General features: G+C 52.5%; 1 protein-coding gene across 4 annotated transcripts in view; it reads right to left on the bottom strand.

Moving 5' to 3' along the window:
* Positions 1–17,719, bottom strand: part of PPP3CC (protein phosphatase 3 catalytic subunit gamma) — a 41,961-nt gene extending 24,242 nt beyond the window's left edge. For 2 of the 4 annotated variants that reach the window (XM_051640904.1, XM_051640907.1), the window contains exons 1-3: positions 17,396–17,718; positions 1,049–1,246; positions 140–264 (exon numbers count right to left, since the gene is read on the bottom strand). In XM_051640904.1, the coding sequence (XP_051496864.1) occupies positions 140–264; positions 1,049–1,246; positions 17,396–17,447 (375 nt within the window). In that variant the 5' untranslated portion in view covers positions 17,448–17,718. Of the gene's footprint in view, positions 1–139; positions 265–1,048; positions 1,247–17,395 lie in introns of all 4 variants that reach the window. The other 2 variants (XM_051640906.1, XM_051640905.1) reach the window with 2 other exon arrangements.
* Positions 17,720–17,965: the final 246 nt, after the last annotated feature.

Below are 17,965 nucleotides of genomic sequence, written 5' to 3'. Positions count from 1 at the left end.
CTATCCTAAATGACCAGCATGTCCTTCCTTGCACGCAGAACTGGACTAAAGCATAAATCCAACCTAAGGGTGCTGTATTTCCCAGTTCAGTTCAACACTTTTAGCACTAGCAGCCCCCAGGCCCATCTTTATTTGTTACCTCTATACTGAAGTAGCCTCTGTCCACGTAGTCTCCCAGGAAGAGGTAGCGGGTGTTATTGGGTGATCCTCCAACTTCAAACAACTTCATGAGGTCAAAAAACTGCCCGTGAATGTCACCACACACTAGGGGAGGAAGAGCAGCACAAAAGAGGGACAGAATTACATGCTAAGAAAAGAAAGGTCATGAGAGCAACAGGGAGCAGAGCGTGGCTGTGCTCTGACCCAAGCCCCCCCTGCTTTACATTCAGCTTCTGCAAAGATGGACAAGATCCACACCAGCAAAACTCTCTCTCCTGAGAGCTCAGGCAAGGAAGGAAGGAACTGGAAGGAACAGCACAGAAAAAGCTGCCCCACTGAGCAGCTCCTGTTTCCTAGATGGCATTTATTCATAGAATTCTGCAATGGTTTGGGTGGGAAGGGACCTGAAAGATCATCCAGTTCCAACCCCCTGCATGGGCAGGGACACCTCCCACCAGCCCAGGCTGCTCCAAACCCCATCCAACCTGCCCCTCAACACTGCCAGGGATGGGGCAGCCACAGCTTCCCTGGGCAACCTGGGCCAGGGTCTCACCACCCTCATAGCAAAGAATTTCTTCATAATGCCTAAGCTAAATATCCCCCCTTTCAGTTTAAAACCATTCCCTCTTGTCCTATCACTGCTCTCTCTGATGAAGTCCCTCCCCAGCTTTCCTGGAGCCCCTTCAGGCACTGGAAGGTGCTCTCAGGTCTCCCTGGAGTCTCCTCTTCTCCAGGCTGAACACCCCAACTCTCCCAGCCTGTCTCCAGAGCAGAGGTAGGGTGAATTAGGGTGAATAAGAGATATATACTGTATCCTTATATAAATATACGTATAACATCCATATATTGTATCCTTCTCCAGGCCTGCAGCCACAGAAATCCCTCTGACCTGTGATGGGAGCCTCCACTTCAATCATGGTCTTCTCATGCCTCAGGATGGCAGCCCCATCGTTGATGATCTTCAGCGCCGCGTCCTCTTCCAGGCGCCCTTCCTTTACCAAGTGGCTCTTCAAGACATCAAGCCTTGGCTTCCCATCCTCAAACACCTCCTTCAGAGTCAGCCGCTGCGTGGGAGGAAATGGGACAGCTGGAAATGGAAGCAGAGAAGTTAGCAACGTGTCTCTTTTCTTTTTTTTTTTTTTGGAGGGGAGTGAAAAAAAAAAAGGATAGGCTTTTTAGCAGGAGGCTTTCGTTCCAAGCTCCAAGACACACTCAGAAATACACTTGCCTGGAAATGATGCTCTCAAACACAAAGAAAAGCTGCTGAATACATCCCTCAGCATGGTTAAAAAGCCACCATATGCAGACTAAATCATGGGATGGTTTGGATGGGAAGGGACCTTCAAGATCATCTAGATCCAAGCCCCTGCATGGGCAGGGACACCTCCCACCAGCCCAGGCTGCTCCAAGCCCCATCCAACCTGCCCTTCAACACTGCCAGGGATGGGGCAGCCACAGCTTCCCTGGGCAACCTGGGCCAGGGTCTCACCACCCTCACAGCCAAGAATTCCCTCCTCATCTCCAACCTCCATCTCCCTCTCCCAGTTTTCATCCATTCCCCCTTGTCCTCTCCCTCCCTGCCCTTGTCCCAAGCCCCTCCTCAGCTCTCCTGGAGCCTCCTCAGAAACATGCCAAACTAGGCTGCATTTAGCAGGCAAAGCAATCATGCTGGTCAAATAATAGAGTGACTAACAGCAACCAAACCAACCTCTTTTAAATGCAAAGGGAGCAGCAATTTAGCTTGGAAACCCGGGGAGGGGAGCAAGAGTGGGGAAAAAGCAAAGAGGCAGCACAAGAGATTTTCAAATAATGTGAAATGTAGGACAGAGGAGGACAGGAGCAGGTGTCATGAAAGAGGAGCTGGTGGAACCTCTTTCATCAGTGGCTTTGGAAGTTTTTCTCTGCTGGGTCCTTGCTAAGTGGCCCTGAATGGTCCAGGGCACACGTCATGCTTTCCCCACTGAGCTGCCAATTAAAGAGGTTTAAACAAGACCCCTGCTTATGCCAACACAGGCTGGGCAACATTTTATGCCTTTTTTTTTTTTTTTTTTTTCCTAAATGAAAAGACTCCTCTGGTAATTGAGGATAAACTTGGCATTTTGCAGGATCTCAGGTATTTTTTTCTCCCTCTGTGTTAAGGGCAGTGGTGTCTGCAGGAGCAGGCAGGGAAGTTGCAGGGCTGACAGAAATAGGTTCTGCTGGACCTAGGGAGGCTGGAAGGAGTTGGGTGGGATCATGGGCAGAGGGCTGGGAGCAAGGGAGGCTGTGGGACTCCCTGCCATGAAGTGACTGGAAAAGGATTTGTAAATACTTGCACAAACTGGGCAGTTGTCCGAGCATCTGCCATCTGACTCCAAGGGAACAGAGAGAGTGCTTGAAGGTCAAATGATTTATAAGGAAGAGAACAGAGACAGAAGCCATCCAGCTCCGTATTCCCCCATCATCCCAGGCCTTCAAAGACAGCCACTGCCTCCAGAGCCACCCTAACACAGTGAAAAGCCCACAGAAGTGGGGACAGAGATGGCACGAGACCACGAGAGCAGTTCTGCCTGTCACACAAGTCAGAAGAGATCCATGGAAAGCTCCTGGCATGGTCTGCTTTGCCTTTTCTTGGTAGCCCTAGCGAGCGGAGTTATGCAAGATAAAATATGAGGCCAGGCTGATGCGAGCAGCCAAGAAGTTTTATGTAAGTTCCCTCACTGGCTTTGCATGGCTCCACTCCCACAAGGAGCTGGGCATGATCAGGAACCAGCTTCTCCTCTGCTGTGCCTGTCTGCCAGCCAAGCTGGCAGAAAAGGAAAACCTGCTCCAGAGATGCCAGAGAGACCAGCACCCTCCTGGGAATGCACACACGCAGCAAAGGCCTCATGCTAAGCAAGGGATTGCTCCACTTTTCTCCTCACCCTGCTTCTCCCTAAACCCACCCCTAAAAAGATATTCCCAGCTCCCTGAGCAGCTCTGGAGCAAAACACTCCTGGTGCACCTGGAGCTGTCAAGCACTTCTGAAAAATCCTCCACCCAGTAGAGGGGCCACGAGAAGCACAGACTGGAGCCCAGGCTAAAACCCACACCCAGCAGTGCCCGTTGCAGCAGGGCAAGAGGATGAGTATTTAAGTAATTAGTGTTGTCAAAGCAAGTAATCCTGTTAGGCAGCACAACTTGTGTAAGGGCTTTAGCCAACTCAGGGCAAGCAGTCACCCCACGCACAAATACCCACTCTGTTTTGTATTTTTAAAGAGCTGAATTTTATCCTCATTAATGCTCAGTTCTCTCAGAGGGACCAGCATGGCAGGAGGAGTCTTGTCTCTGTCTCACTGTGGCTGGTCACAGGCTGCCTGAGCAGCACCAAACCAAAAGATGCTAAGCTCAGCCTCAGAGCTCCTTCCACGCACTGCCCACAGATGATAATTAACTAATATGATGGATAAAACAGTCACAACATCATGAGCAAGGGCTGTGACCTTGGTGCCATCCTCCCTTTGTATCCAAAACCAGGTGTTGCCTCCAGCCTGGTGTCCACAGTGAAATCTTTAGGTCTGGGGCTGGTGATCTTGCACACCAAGCCCCAACAACAGGGCACAAAGGCAAGTCAACTTCTGAGGTGTAAAATGGATTAAAAGGTCAGAAGTGCTTGAGGGAATGTGGTAAGAGAACTGTGATATTTTTACTAGGGCTTGGAGTGAGAGGACAAGGGGGAATGGATTAAGACTGGAAGAGGGAGATGGAGGTTGGAGATGAGGAGGGAATTCTGGGCTGTGAGGGTGGTGAGACCCTGGCCCAGGTTGCCCAGGGAAGCTGTGGCTGCCCCAGCCCTGGCAGTGTTGAAGGGCAGGTTGGATGGGGCTTGGAGCAACCTGGGCTGGTGGGAGGTGTCCCTGCCCATGCAGGGGCTTGGATCTGGATGATCTTTCAGGTCCCTTCCCACCCAAACCATCCCATGACTCTATGATCTCTTTGCTTGACTATTGTGCACAACTCCATTCACTACAAAATTAACGCAGATTTTATTTGCCAGTCCAGGAGCAAGTGGGCATTTGCAGAGAGGATAGTTAGGGATGGGAAATGTTGATTAAAAGACTGTTTCTCTACAAAACCAGAGCCCATCAGTGCAAAAAAAGTCTCTGTTCCTCCAGGAGAAAAGCCTGCTCTGTATTTCTCCATCCCTGTTTAAGCTCTCTTGGCTCTTCCAGCCTGGATTGGGTCGGATCAGATAATCTATTGTAAGAGGAGGTGAAATGAAGCAAAGATCCTCTCTCCTTCTCCCATGACCAGAGGCAGCAGCAGCAGGCAGAGCAGGGCTGCCCGACCCACACCTCCAGCAAGAGCCACGGGAGAGAAAACAAAGTGATCCTCAAATTCATGTTTATCTATCTGAGAGTTCCCTTGGACTACTGCACAAAGCACCAAAGGGAGATTCATGACTGAAAAAGGAGCAAGTGCTGTTTGCCTGAAGTGCAAACTCTGCTTGTTCCCCGTGGGGTTGGGTTTCCAACAAAAAAAGGAGGTGTCCTCTCCCCCTGGGGTTGCCTGGGGCTTCAAGTCCAAAATGCCACCCAGGATTAAATGTGTTTGATGATCAGCTGGAGAGGGATTTATCTATAACTCCTGACACCCCTCTCAAGTGAAGCTGGAAGGCACTGAATGCAAAAGCCCCCTTCCTTGCCTGAGAGATGGTTGAGCAGGTGGTTACAGATGCACTTTGGGGTGAGAAAAGCACATTTTGGGCCTTCTGAAGCAGCCGGGAGAGCTCAGACAAAACTAGGCACAAGTAAAAGCTGTATTTTATGCTCAGACACACGACTAAAGGTACTAACAGCTTCCAGTTCCTGCACCCTCCCCAGCTGTGCTGGAAGGCACCCCAGAGACCTGAGGAGGGTTTGATACCAGGGGTGACAGATGTCCACCTGCCACAGAGGAGATGTCACTGAGGAAGCTGGACCTGTCTGGTAAAGGTAGAAATCTCTATGGTGAGCAGTCTGCATGAAAGGAGGAGAGAAAGTGCCTCCTGCCTTGAGCTCTGACAGCACCAGGTCAGGGCTTTTTTTTTTTCCCCCGCCTCAGTTTCCAAATAGTCCAGTGTTATTTTTATCAGAGATTATTCTTATCATTATTTTTATTCCCATTCACACCTAACCTACATTTGCCTGTTCAAAGTCGAGTCCAGGGCTCCCAGGGTGCCAGCTGAGAGGCAATAACCTGGAGAGGTTCAGCAACCCGACAGCAATTCCATGTTGTGCCTGCAGAAAGTTTAACTTCCAGGATCACACCCAACTTCCACAAGGCAAAAATACCTGGAAGTGATGGGTGCTGCTTTTTCCCACAGCAACACTCCAACCAACCTGCTTTGGTGCTTCAGGGTCCAGACCAAGAGCAAGGATGGGCTGAGCCTCAGCAGCTCCAGTTCAACCCAAACCTGTTGTTAGTTTAGTAGCAACTACCCAATTTTCCCTGGAATTATCTTTATTTTCTTGAAATTATGAGCCATACAAATTTCTGGTCATAAAATGCCAAGATGTCTTTGTTTTGAGAATCCCTACACTGGTCTGCATGACATTTTCTTTCCCCTGGGGTGCCTCAGTGCAAACTTTACACCAGAGTCTGCAAAAACAGATGTATGCTTGATCCCAATTTTTCAAAGCCTGGATCAAGTCCTGAGAAAATCATCTGTCATTTTCCAGTCTGCAGCAGTGCTGGCACAGGAGCCCTGACCCTGCAATGGCAGAGAACTTCTGCTCTCTGCAGCTACAGGAGCTGTGGAGACACAAAATGAGCAATATAGACCCTAAATATGCAGATGTAAAAAGACACAGATAAATATACATCCTCCTAATACCAAAGAAAATCAAGGAACTTCTCCCCTTCCCACTGGACTGTGGTAACATCAATAGACAATAATCCCTGAGGGGAGTCACCAAGTCAAGCAAATAGAGTGTCTGGCCCACAAGACTTGGGGTGTCTTCCTCATCCATTTTACAAGTGGAAATTCCTACTGAATGGCAGCTCCTTCCAATCCAGAGGAGCATTAAATGCAGTTCCAAATGCCCCAGTTTTACCCCAAACCAGCCAGAGCTGTGCTGCTGGAGCCAGCTTCCCAGTATGCAACCGGTTCACAGAGCTTGCTCTGCTCCTTACCATGAACCAGATTCCTTTTTGTAGGGCAACCAGAGTATCTCTTCATAATAACACTAAAAATATCTGTATTGTACATTGAATTCTGCCAAACTGAACAATTTTCTTGGAGGTGGGAGAGACAGAGTCATGGTGATACTAGAGTTGAGGGAAACAGACTCATCAACTGAACCATTCCCATCAGCAAAACTCTTGACCTCACCAACTGCCTTTCAGTCATTCAAGAAGTAACACCTGAATTTTTGAGGACACGTTGACTCTCAGTTACTAGAATCTGTCTGTGCAGGTGCCCTGAATTCCAGGAAAAAAAGAAGCAAGTGACAGTCCTGTGCATCAAAACTCAAACACAAACACAATGTGAGCCAAACGAGCACAACCCTGGCCATGCTCACAGTTCCCACAGACCCAGAGAACTACTAAATGCAATGCCAAGAGGCTAGAAAACCATAAAAGATGCCTAAGTCAGTGTCCATCTGTGCATTTTGGAAGCCTCAGGGGCTCTAAAACCTTGCAGCTACCTGAGCTGTGCACACAGACTCCTAAATTTGAATTGGGATAGAAGGTAATTAACCTTAAATCATAGAATCATGGAATCACGGAATGGTTTGGGTGGGAAGGGGCCTGAAAGATCATCTAATTCCAATTCCCCTGCACGGGCAGGGACACCTCCCACCAGCTCAGGTTGCTCCAAGCCCCATCCAACCTGCCCTTCAATACTGCCAGGGATGGGGCAGCCACAGCTTCCCTGGGAATCCTGTTCCAGGGTCTCATCACCCTCACTGCAAACAATTTCCTCCTCATGTCCAACCTCCATCTCCCTCTTCCAGTTTTCATCCATTCCCTTTGTATTATCTGCACTTTTTTATTTCCAGAAGAAGCAACCAGAGAAACTGCCCACGTATTTCTTCTTCACCTCCCTTGCATCTGCTATGATCATGGTTCTTCTGCTAGCAAAAGAGCGTGGACAGGAAACAGTGTCAGCAGACTAGGAAAAAAAGAAGAGGTGTCTTTGCCCAAGTAAACTGTGGCTACTCAAGGAGGGTTCAAACCATGCCAGGGCAGGGAAGCCCAGAGGCAACTACAATGGCCCCTGCTGCTGGTCCATCAGTTGGGGCTGGCACTCTGCTCCCTCTCCTCACTCCCCAAGGAGCTGGGTGAGATTAAGCAGGGAGTATTTAATTAGAACAGAGGCGACTTAAGGCTGTCACTGCACATCAGCTGCCCAGCTCTCAGCCTGGGGAGCCTCCTCAAGGCTTCCCCCGTGTCCAGTGGCTCTTCATGCCATGGCTCCTCCCCTGATATGGAACATGAAGCCATGGCTGAGACCCAGATGCATGATGCCCTGTTGGTTTTCTTCTTGCCAAAGCTCTCTGTGGTCAGAGACTGTCTCAAAAATGCACTTAGTGGGCACTGAATTTCCTCAGCCTCCTTGGGAGTGACGCAGACATGAAAACTGTACTTGCTTCAGAGGTCTGTGGAGTGTCCAGCACCCACATTGCCACCTGTAGGTCCCTCTCCTAGTGACCAGCTCTGATGAGCATTTGCCTGGGATTGTCATTGAGATAATCTGTCTGGACCCAAGTCCTCTGCAGGGGACACAGGCTCCTCACACCAACTGCCCAGCAAGGACAGCACAGAAACCCTCAACACCAGCCTGGAAAAAAAAAATATAATCTCTTTTGAGGCCTTTGAGCTCTCATAGACTTTCCAACAGTTAAAAATATATGTATTGCTATGAAATAACCACAGAATCAGGTCAGGAAAGACCTTTTAGATCATCGAATTCAAGCATACCCCAACTCTACCAACTATAACTCAAGACTACTAAGTCCAGTTCTTAAACCACGTTCCTCAGCCCCACATCCACACATCTCTTAAATTCAACCACCTCCCTGGGCAGTGCTTAATTAACCTCTCAGTAAAGAAATGTTGCTAAGATCTAATCACTTGACAGCACAAAAACCCCCAGCAAAGCTGGTGTCTTCCTCTCCTCAGCTCCACCAGTGGGCTGGTCCCTCAGCCAACTCGAGGGGGTCACTTAAGAGTGGAAAAGAATAAAGGAAGAGAAAAAGGCCGAGGTCTGCAGCAAACAGCTGCAGCTACTGAAAAAAACCAACACAACACAACCCAGCGAGCTCCCCAAGGGAGACAGGAGGGGATTCCTAGATGTCAGCAGGCAGGGAAATTCACCACCTGTTTCACAAGGTTAGTGAGCTGCCAGCACGGCCACGGAGGGATCATTAATAGAAGGACAGCGGGGCTTTGTGTGCCAGGCAAATCCCCCACCTGCTGGGGAGGGGGAACCTGACCCCAGCACCCGCAGGGAGGGGGTGCTAGGAGGGAGGGGGTGCTAGGAGGGAGGGGGTGCTGACTCCACAGTTAAGCAGACACAGCTTTGCACCCTGTGTCATTTCAGTATCTGGCTTGGGACGATGAACCGGGCAGGAATTGGCTGCTGCACATGGGAAACCTGAACAGAATCATAGACTCATGGAATGACTTGGAAGGAACTTTATAAAGATCATCCAGACCCAACCCCCTGCATGGGCAGGGACACCTCCCACCAGCCCAGGTTGCTCCAAGCCCCATCCAACCTGCCCTTCAACACTGCCAGGGATGGGGCAGCCACAGCTTCCCTGGGCAACCTGGGCCAGGCTCTCACCACCCTCACAGCCAAGAATTTCCTCCTCATGTCCAACCTCAATCTCCCCTCTTCCAGTTTTCATCCATCCCCCTTGTCCTCTCCCTCCCTGCCCTTATCCCAAGCCCCTCCCCAGCTTTCCTGGAGCCCCTTCAGGCACTGGAAGCTGCTCTCAGGTCTCCCTGGAGCCTTCTCTTCTCCAGGTTGAACACCCCAACTCTCCCAGCCTGGCTCCAGAGCAGAGCTGCTCCAGCCCTCCCATCATCTCTGTGGCCTCCTCTGGACTCTTTCCAGAAGCTCCACGACCTTCTGGTGTTGCGGACTCCAGAACTGGATACTCCCCTGCACTGGGGGTCTCACCAGAGCAAAGTAGAGGGGGAGACTCTCCTGCCTTGACCTGCTGGCCATGCTGCTGGTGACAACCCAGGACACGGTTGGTTTCAAACACAAGATGGGGCTCAGTTTCTCTTCTCCTCCCATCTCACACCTCAGAGCTCCACCCCGAGTTGCATTTTCTCTGGATCAAAATAGTTCTGGTTAAAAAACGTGTCCTGCAATGAACTTACTGCAATGTTTGACATTTATACTCACATAGCACCTCAGAGCCACACAGAGGTGCAGACAGTCTGAAGGGAGCTGCAAACTAATTAAAATCTTCCCAGTGGCCAGACTGGAGTTCAGCCAGAGCAGCTTTCTTCCAAACCAAAGAGTAAGGAGCCCAATAAATGAGATAAAATAAGTTCTAGTGATGCTTTCAGAGCAGCTTCACAGACCTTCACGTGCCAGGGACGGAGTGTGATGACAGGATCGCCCAGTTTTCCCAGAAGCAGCAAATCCAGCCCTCTGCTGTGCCCTTCAAGGTCTTCCTTCAGGAAACACACCTGAGACATCACCTCTAGGATAACATCCTGTGGGATATTCTCACCTTTGGGATAATATCCTCCCTGCTGTCTGAGAAGCCAGTTTGTCACACTCACTACACCCAGCAACTGATCAGAGGGAATATTTCCTAGGCTAGGGAGCTGAAGAGTCCTACTGGGATCACTGGTGACACCACTTCTCTCTTGCTTTCCTGAAACTCACCCCAAAAAACACTTGTCAGTCTCTCACCAGATCCAGCTTGAAGCAGGGAAAAAGTGCTTTAAATTCCCATTTTACAGCCCCTACCACTGCAAAGGAATTCACTCAAGTGGGGCAGCCCTCAGGAAGCAGGAGATTGATGCAGACTTCTGGAAAGAGAAACCCCACCAGCCCTCTCCTGACAGTAGAGCTGAGCTCCCAGCTGGAGGAGGTCCCATTACTCAACACACTCACATCCACCCCTGCTCCTAATGGGAACATGGAGAGATCCTGTCCAGGCTTCCTAGCTGGAGATGCTGCAGCTGGAGACAGCACCGAGGTTGTGCTTCAGAGGTCTGAACTGAGAGTCATGCTCCTCCTCCCTGCCAGCAAAACCTTTAAAAGCTGCCCTGAGATTTCTTTCTGCCTACAGGAAAGCTGGGGAGGGACTTGGGACAAGGGCAGGGAGGGAGAGGACAAGGGGGAAAGGATTGAAACTGGGAGAGGGAGATGGAGGCTGGACATAAGGAGGGAATTCTGGGCTGTGAGGGTGGTGAGAGCCTGGCCCAGGTTGCCCAGGGAAGCTGTGGCTGCCCCATCCCTGGCAGTGTTGAAGGGCAGGTTGGATGGGGCTTGGAGCAGCCTGGGCTGGTGGGAGGTGTCCCTGCCCATGCAGGGGGTTGGATCTGGGTGATCTTTCAGGTCCCTTCCCACCCAAACCATCCCATGATTCTATGATACTGCTTTTAAACCCCCAGGAACTCCCACCCCTCCTCCTCCTGCTCACCTCTGGCCCGTGCCATCCTCACCAGAGATGCTCTGGGTGCAGAGCTGCTCCCATCCCTCCCACTGCCCCCACCAAGCTCCTTCCCCTGAAGGGTTTTCACAGGACACTTGACCCTGCTCTCAAGTGTCATCGTCATATGCCTCTTCAGCACCACGAGCCTGGCAGACTCAGAGCCAAGTCTTGCATTATAGGATAATGCTTATGCCTTTACGTAGCCTGTTTCCTCACTCCTGCTGCTTAATGATGTCTAATTCCATTACTATCCAAGCCATTAACATCCAGAAAACACACCCACCATCCCTACACAACCTGCAAGAGGAGCACAAGGGATCCAACAGGGAACACCTGAAAACCAGCCAAGCTGGGAAGGATCCTGGACAAATATAGGTCTCCAAGGAGTATCTTTAGATTAGCAGGCAGCTCTGCCCCCACTGAGACCCCAGGATTTACCTAAATAGCTCCCTTCATCACAAGCAGCCCAGCGTTGGTTGCTATTTTAAGCCAGCACCCTGCCCTACTTCCTCAGGAACAGCCTCTGCCTCCTCCTGCCTGTGCCACCAGCACCACAACCAGCACGGCTAGAGGCGCCTCATTCCTCTTGTCCTTCTTGGAAGAAATGAAAAATACTATTTCTGCACCTTGCCTGGGTGATGTGGGGTGATGTGGGGCTCATTTCATCTCCCTGCTATGGAATGGGCCCTCCAAGCAGCCTGCACAGCCCTGAAGAGGGGAATGGGATGAACCTTCCCTGGGCTGGTATCCAGGGAAACTGGAAAAACATATCAAACCTGAGGGGTCCAAAGAGGCAGGACCTTTACAGGGTCATGGAATGATTTGGGTTGGGAGGGACCCTAAAGATCATCCAGATCCAACCCCCTGCATGGGCAGGGACACCTCCCACCAGCCCAGGCTGCTCCAAGCCCCATCCAACCTGCCCTTCAACACTGCCAGGGATGGGGCAGCCACAGCTTCCCTGGGCAACCTGGGCCAGGGTCTCACCACCCTCACAGCCCAGAATTTCCTCCTCATCTCCAACCTCCATCTCCTTCTTCCAGTTTTAATCTTTCCCCTATGTCCCACCTCCAGCACCAATCTGAAACACCTGGTGTTATTCTCTAAGGAATCAAACGAAATAAAACAGCCAAACCACCTCCTTTTCCTGACACCTTATCACAGTTTTCTGAACAGTTCTTAGAAACCAAGGCTGGGTTTAGGTTTTGCCACCAGTGGTGGCAGTTCTGTGAATCAGCACAACAGCAGAACATCTCTGCTACAGGCAAGAAAGAAACCTGGCCCTGGGTAGTTTCATAAACTAAAAATAGAAAGGTACCACGGGGGTGTTTGGGGCTACATGAATCTTTTTAGAGTTGAACCCGTTGCCCCCAGAGGTTTGCAGAAGTGGCACTGAGTGCTGCATTCAACTTCTGATTCATTTTTGGATCAAGTGCCATGTGGCTGGCAAACTCAGCACCAATTCTGCAACCCCCAACCTCAAACCTGCCCCTTCTCTTAGCACATCCCATTTACAAACAGCAAGAGACTTTCCTGCAAGAAAGAGCCCCCTAAAAAATACCAGTTTCCCAAGTAATTTGGAGAGATCCTGTGGGGTTCAGGCAGGTTGAAGGATCATTTGCACTCCAGACCTTTTTGAGCTCAGTCCAGACAAGTTGCTGCACTATGACACCACTTGCTTTTTAGAGATCCCACCACTGCATCTTGACTCAGATGGTATTTGCACTTTTCCTCTGCTGTGCCCTGAGTCTCAACACATGAACCTCGGCCTTTCTCTCCATTTTCTGCCACTTCCACACCTCATTTCCCTCCCTCCCCCCAAATATTTCTTCTTAGCCACCAAACTGCAACAACCAACAAGACAAACCAACTGAAGCCTTAGAGAAGACAAACAAGAAGGGCAACCACAGTGATGGTGCTGCTTATTTTTCAACAGCCACAACTTCCCTTGGGTTTAAGATGTCCCTGAACCTTCCCTTGCTTTGCACACAGTTATAAAGCTAATTTGACTGTGTGTGCTCTGCTAGAAAAGTTCTCCACAGATCCCAGTGGAGAAAACCCAATTCTCATCTATCCAACTGCACCTCAGGAGTAGTTTATACTAAAAAAACAAAACAGCAAGGAAGCTACATGATTTTCCATGAACTGGAAGTGTCCCCAGATACCAAGGTGAACTTGCACACCTTCTGAAACCCATCCTCTTGGCAGCAGCGTGAGGGAAGCTCTCCAAAGCCTCTTGAAGACAGCACCTATTGATCTGCTGCTGGGCTTTGGCCTCCCAGAGGCTTCTCTTGAAGGAGCCTCACTGAACAAATCCCATGGGATTGGGGCTCTGTTCCTCTGGCAGCATCCCCACCAGGCTCTGAAGGCACAACTTGGCTGTGTGGCGAGAAGGAGAGCTGAGTGTTTGCTGAGTGGGGCTTCACCCCTGCTGGACACACGTGGTGTGAGATATTCCTGGGGTGAACACACTGGGATTGTCCCACCATTCCTTCATTTCCAGAATCAAACCTTAATTGAGTACTAAGCAGATGATCTACAACATATCTGGGAGGTTCACAGCCCAAAGCAAGACAGCTGATGAGTAAGAGAGCATCACCTCAGGGGTCTTGCATCCCCCCCACACACACATTCCAAGTGTCTTCCAGCCAGGAAAAAAACCTGTGTGCCTGGAAAAGCCAAGGTGCTTATGGCAGGACAACAAAGTGCAAATTTTTAGGCACACCACTGACAAACACACAACCAAAAAGTGGGCCCCAGATCCTGGCTGCTCCCCCTTCACCAGCTTTGTGCTGCTGCAACATTTGCCTGACACACACACCCCCGTAGGATGATCCTCTAGATGATCTTCTGTGGCTCAGCCAGGTGTTCAAATTCCAAGATCTTGCTTTTTTAAAGCAATTTTTCGTGGGTGCAGCTGCCAACACAGTGAGCTGGGCGGGTTTCCACTGTTCAGCCACGCTCAGGTGTCTTTGGAAAAAAAGATCCTGGCAGCACAAGGCCATACTTCCCAGAGGATGTCTCACCTTGCAGGTGGGATTTGCTGGAGGTGGGATGAAGGAGGATGACTTCTGGGCAACAAAAAAGCTCTGAAGGTTAATTTCATGGGGTCTGGAGGGAGGAAGAAAGCACCCACCATGCTCTAGATAAGACTTCAAGCATCCAAACCTATGTGCTTCAGGGGTCACGGCACCAGCTCAAAGCATCAAACCCACCTCCAAAATGTCTATTTCACAAGCTGTGGATCCATCAGTTAATTCCATCTCTGGGCTAACAAAGACAACCAGACCTTAATCCCTCAGATTCCCAGCAAAACCACCCAAGCACCTCACGAGAGCACCGAGTTTTGCTGCTAGAACTGGGCTACTAAAAAGCAATTCTTGTCACACCCCAAAAAATGAGAGATGTTCATCAGGAGCATAAAGTCACCAGAGCACAAGTTTAAGCACAAAACCGAGGCAAATGGAAACACAGTATTTCTCCTGACTAAACTTAATTACAGTTAATGCTTCTGCAGGGCTCTAGAGATGTAAATATATAGGTTAAACATAGTTAAAATCCTACATCCTACTTAATTGCAGGCATTTCCAATAGAGCAAAATTAAGTTTTTATCTTCAGGCTTCAATTATTAATAACCACGAACAATGTCACCACCTCTAAACAATAATCACAGCCACGGAAGAAGCTTTTTCTCCCTGGATTTCTAGAGGCACTTGAATCAGTGTCCTGGGAAGACCTGAGGGAAATCAAACGCTCTCCTCGACGAGTCCTCCCGGAGAATTAGTGCACAGAGGGAACAGGTTCCAGCCTCCACCCCTCCTGGCTAGGGGCTAATTACCAAAATTAGCAGGGGCCACCAAGATGTGGGAGGGTTGTCAAGCCCCTGAGTGGTGTCAGGAATGTCAGTGGGGTTTCCCAGGATCTGGAAGCCCGGGGAAAAAAAAAAAAAAAAAAAAAAAAAAGAAAAAAAAATGGTGTGTGGGTACAGAGGACTCAGCTGAATCATAATGGCTGCATTGACATTACCTTCCCTGAACAAGGCCAACCTAAACACAGGCAGCTGCCTGGGATTTAGCAGGAGATTTACGGTTTGCACCGGCCGCCCGGGCTGCCTGCAGACCTACAAATCACCCAGCCACACACACAGGCCTCTGGGGAAGACCCCAGGTCCCCCCCAAATCTATAAACCCTCCAGCCTTCTTCCGAGCTGCACGGCTGGAAAAATAACCCAGGGCTAACCAAGCCTGAGAGGCCTCAAAGTCCAGGCTGCCACCCTAGTCCACTTTCCCTTCATTTGAGGCCACGGTTATTAACATCTAAACATGTGATCGGCCACATGAGAGGCTAAAAAAAATCACTCTGACCCCTCCAGAGGAGAAGGTAGAGGTGGCAGCTTGCATTTCTGGGGTGGGCACACCTCTGCACTGCTCACCATTCCTGGGAAACTGCTCCTCTCAGCCTGCAATGATTCAAGGAGGTTTAATAACCAGGCGATTGTGTAACTTTGACAGCTGGGTGCCTCTCGGCTACAGCACCGGGTGCTGAGCAAAAGTTGAAGCCAAGCGAAGGCGCAGGGTGGATGTTCCCCGGTGCGTGGGTATGATAATGGCACCAGATCAATTAGGGCAGCAAAATGTACATCGTTTGGAGCCTCCTCCTAATCCAGGAGTTTCTCAGCTAACGTATTTCTAGCCTTGTTAACCGCTTCGGTGTCTTCTGCCTCTTTCAAAAATAGTCCCTGCTATTACGGGTCCTGGAGAAGGGGCCAGCTGGCACCCACCCCGGGGCAGTGCAGGAGCCAGCGGGGCTCTGGGGTGGTTGGACCTGGGGTCTGGGGGTGGCAGGAACCTCAGGTTTGGGGGTGGCAAGACCTGGGGTCTGGGGGAGGCAGGAACCTCAGGTTTGGGGGTGGCAGGACCTGAGGTCTGGGGGTGGCAGGACCTGAGGTCTGGGGGAGGCAGGAACCTCAGGTTTGGGGGTGGCAGGACCTGAGGTCTGGGGGTGGCAGGACCTAGGATTTGGGGGAGGCAGGACGTGGGATCTGGGAGAGGCAGGAACCTCAGGTTTGGGGGTGGCAGGACCTGAGGTCTGGGGGAGGCAGGAACCTCAGGTTTGGGGGTGGCAGGACCTGAGGTCTGGGGGTGGCAGGACCTAGGATTTGGGGGAGGCAGGACCTGGGATCTGGGAGAGGCAGGAACCTCAGGTTTGGGGGTGGCAGGACCTGGGGTCTGGGGGTGGCAAGACCTTGAATGTGGGGGGTGGAAGGACCAGGGGTTTGGAGGTGGCAGGACCCAGGATGTGGGGGAGGCAGGACCTGGGATTATGGGGAGGCAAGATCTGGAGTTTGGGGGTGGCAGGATCTGTGATTATGGGGAGGCAGGACCTGCGATTTCAGGGAGGCAGGACATGGGGTTTGGGGGTGGCAGGACCTGGGATTATGGGGAGGCAGGACCTGGGGTTTCAGGGTGGCAGGACCTGGGGTTTCAGGGAGGCAGGGAGCCGGCAGAAGGGTGGGCCCTCACCCCCCCCAATCCTTGGGGGGAGATGCAAAGCAAGGCCAGCTCCCTGCTTCCACCCAAAGCAGGGTCTTGGCACCCCAAGCTGGTGGGGGGGGGGGGGTGAGAACTTTGTGGGTGTGAAGGAAAAAAATGGCTGCTACCCCCCTGTCGTCCCCCCCCAAACCTCAAGCTGACACCTCTCCCCTGCAAGCCCACCCCAGGATGGGGATCCCCTCCCAAAGTAGGGCAGGAATTCTAGCCCCCCCTCTTTGCCATCACCTGCCAGGCAGGGCCTGTGTCCACAGCCCCATAGGGGTGGGGGGGTCCCCCGGTCTTCCTCCCCCCCCCCCCGCCCCAGCATTGCACCAAGGTGAGAACCTACACCACCAGGACGGCGGCAGGTGGGGGGGGGGGGGGGGGCAGGAAGGATCGCTTATCTGATACCAAGGGAGCCCACCCACACCAAAAATACACCCCCCCACACCCCCCGGATCCCCTCAGGACAGAGATCTTCTCCCCAAGACCAAAGGTGCCCCCCCCCCCCCCGGGCTCCTCCGCAGAGGCCTCTGCCAGACAAGGGGTGCCCCCCCCCCCCCCCCCCGGCCCAAATCCCCCCCCTCAAAGCTGTCCCTCAGGAGGGGTGTCCCACCAAAACAAGCCCCCCCCCCCCCCCCAGGCATCCCCCCCCCCCCTCCACAACCAAAGCTCACTCCGCCCGGGGATACCCCCTGACCCCCCCCCCGTAAATCAGACACCCCCCTCCTCAGGGCTCCCTCTTACAACGGGGGAGGCCCCAACGCCACATCCCACACACCCCCCCAATCCAGACAATCCCCCCCCCCCTCCCTTAAACCACAAATCCCCCAACCTGGGGGTGCCCCCCCCCGGATAAAATCAGGCTCCCCCCACTAAAAGATCTCCCTCAGGAAGGGGGGGGGAGAGCCCACCGGGACAATCCCCCCTCCCCACCCCACAAGGCTCCCTCACCTTGGGGATCCCCCTCCCCAAACCAGCCCCGAGGGGTGCCCCCCCCCCCCCCAGGGGCAGACCAGAGACACCCACATAAACACACATATATCCCCCCCCCCCCCTCAGGGGCCCCCCCTCACCCTTGACGATGCGCTCGGTGGTCGGCAGCTTGTTGTGGCCGCGCCCGGACATGGTGGGCTCGGCTGGAGCGGGGCCGGGGTCTGAAGCGCAGGGGATGTGTGTGGGGAGGGGGGGGGGGAAGGGGGAAAAAAAAGGGGGGGGGGGGGGATGTTCTGGCGTCCTCCTCCCGCACCCCTCCAAGACCGAGGTTGAGGGGAAGGGAGGGGGAAGGGGGGGGTGTCCCAGGAGAAGGGGGGAGGGGGGTGTTCCCTGGGTCGCCCCTCAGCGCTCGGGCAGCCCCTCCTCCCGCTGCCCCCTCCCCCAAAACCGCCCTCCTCCCGCCGCCCCCCCCCCCCCCGCCCCCCGGCCTCACACACCGCCAGGGCGGGCACTGCGCATGCGCGCGCCCGGCCCGCGCACACCTCCCCCCGCCCGTCTCCCCATCCCCGCGCATGCGCGTCTCTTCCCTCTCCCCCCCCTTTCCCTTCCCGCCGCCATCTTGGAAGGGGGCGTTGCTAGGAGACGGGAGGGGGGGGAACATGGCGGGAGGCCTGAGGGGAATGGAGACACCAATGGGGGGGGGGGGGTCT

Source organism: Apus apus, chromosome 26 (genome assembly GCF_020740795.1).
Source record: "Apus apus isolate bApuApu2 chromosome 26, bApuApu2.pri.cur, whole genome shotgun sequence".
NCBI lineage: Eukaryota > Metazoa > Chordata > Aves > Apodiformes > Apodidae > Apus > Apus apus.
This window is presented reverse-complemented; position numbering and strand designations above follow the sequence as displayed.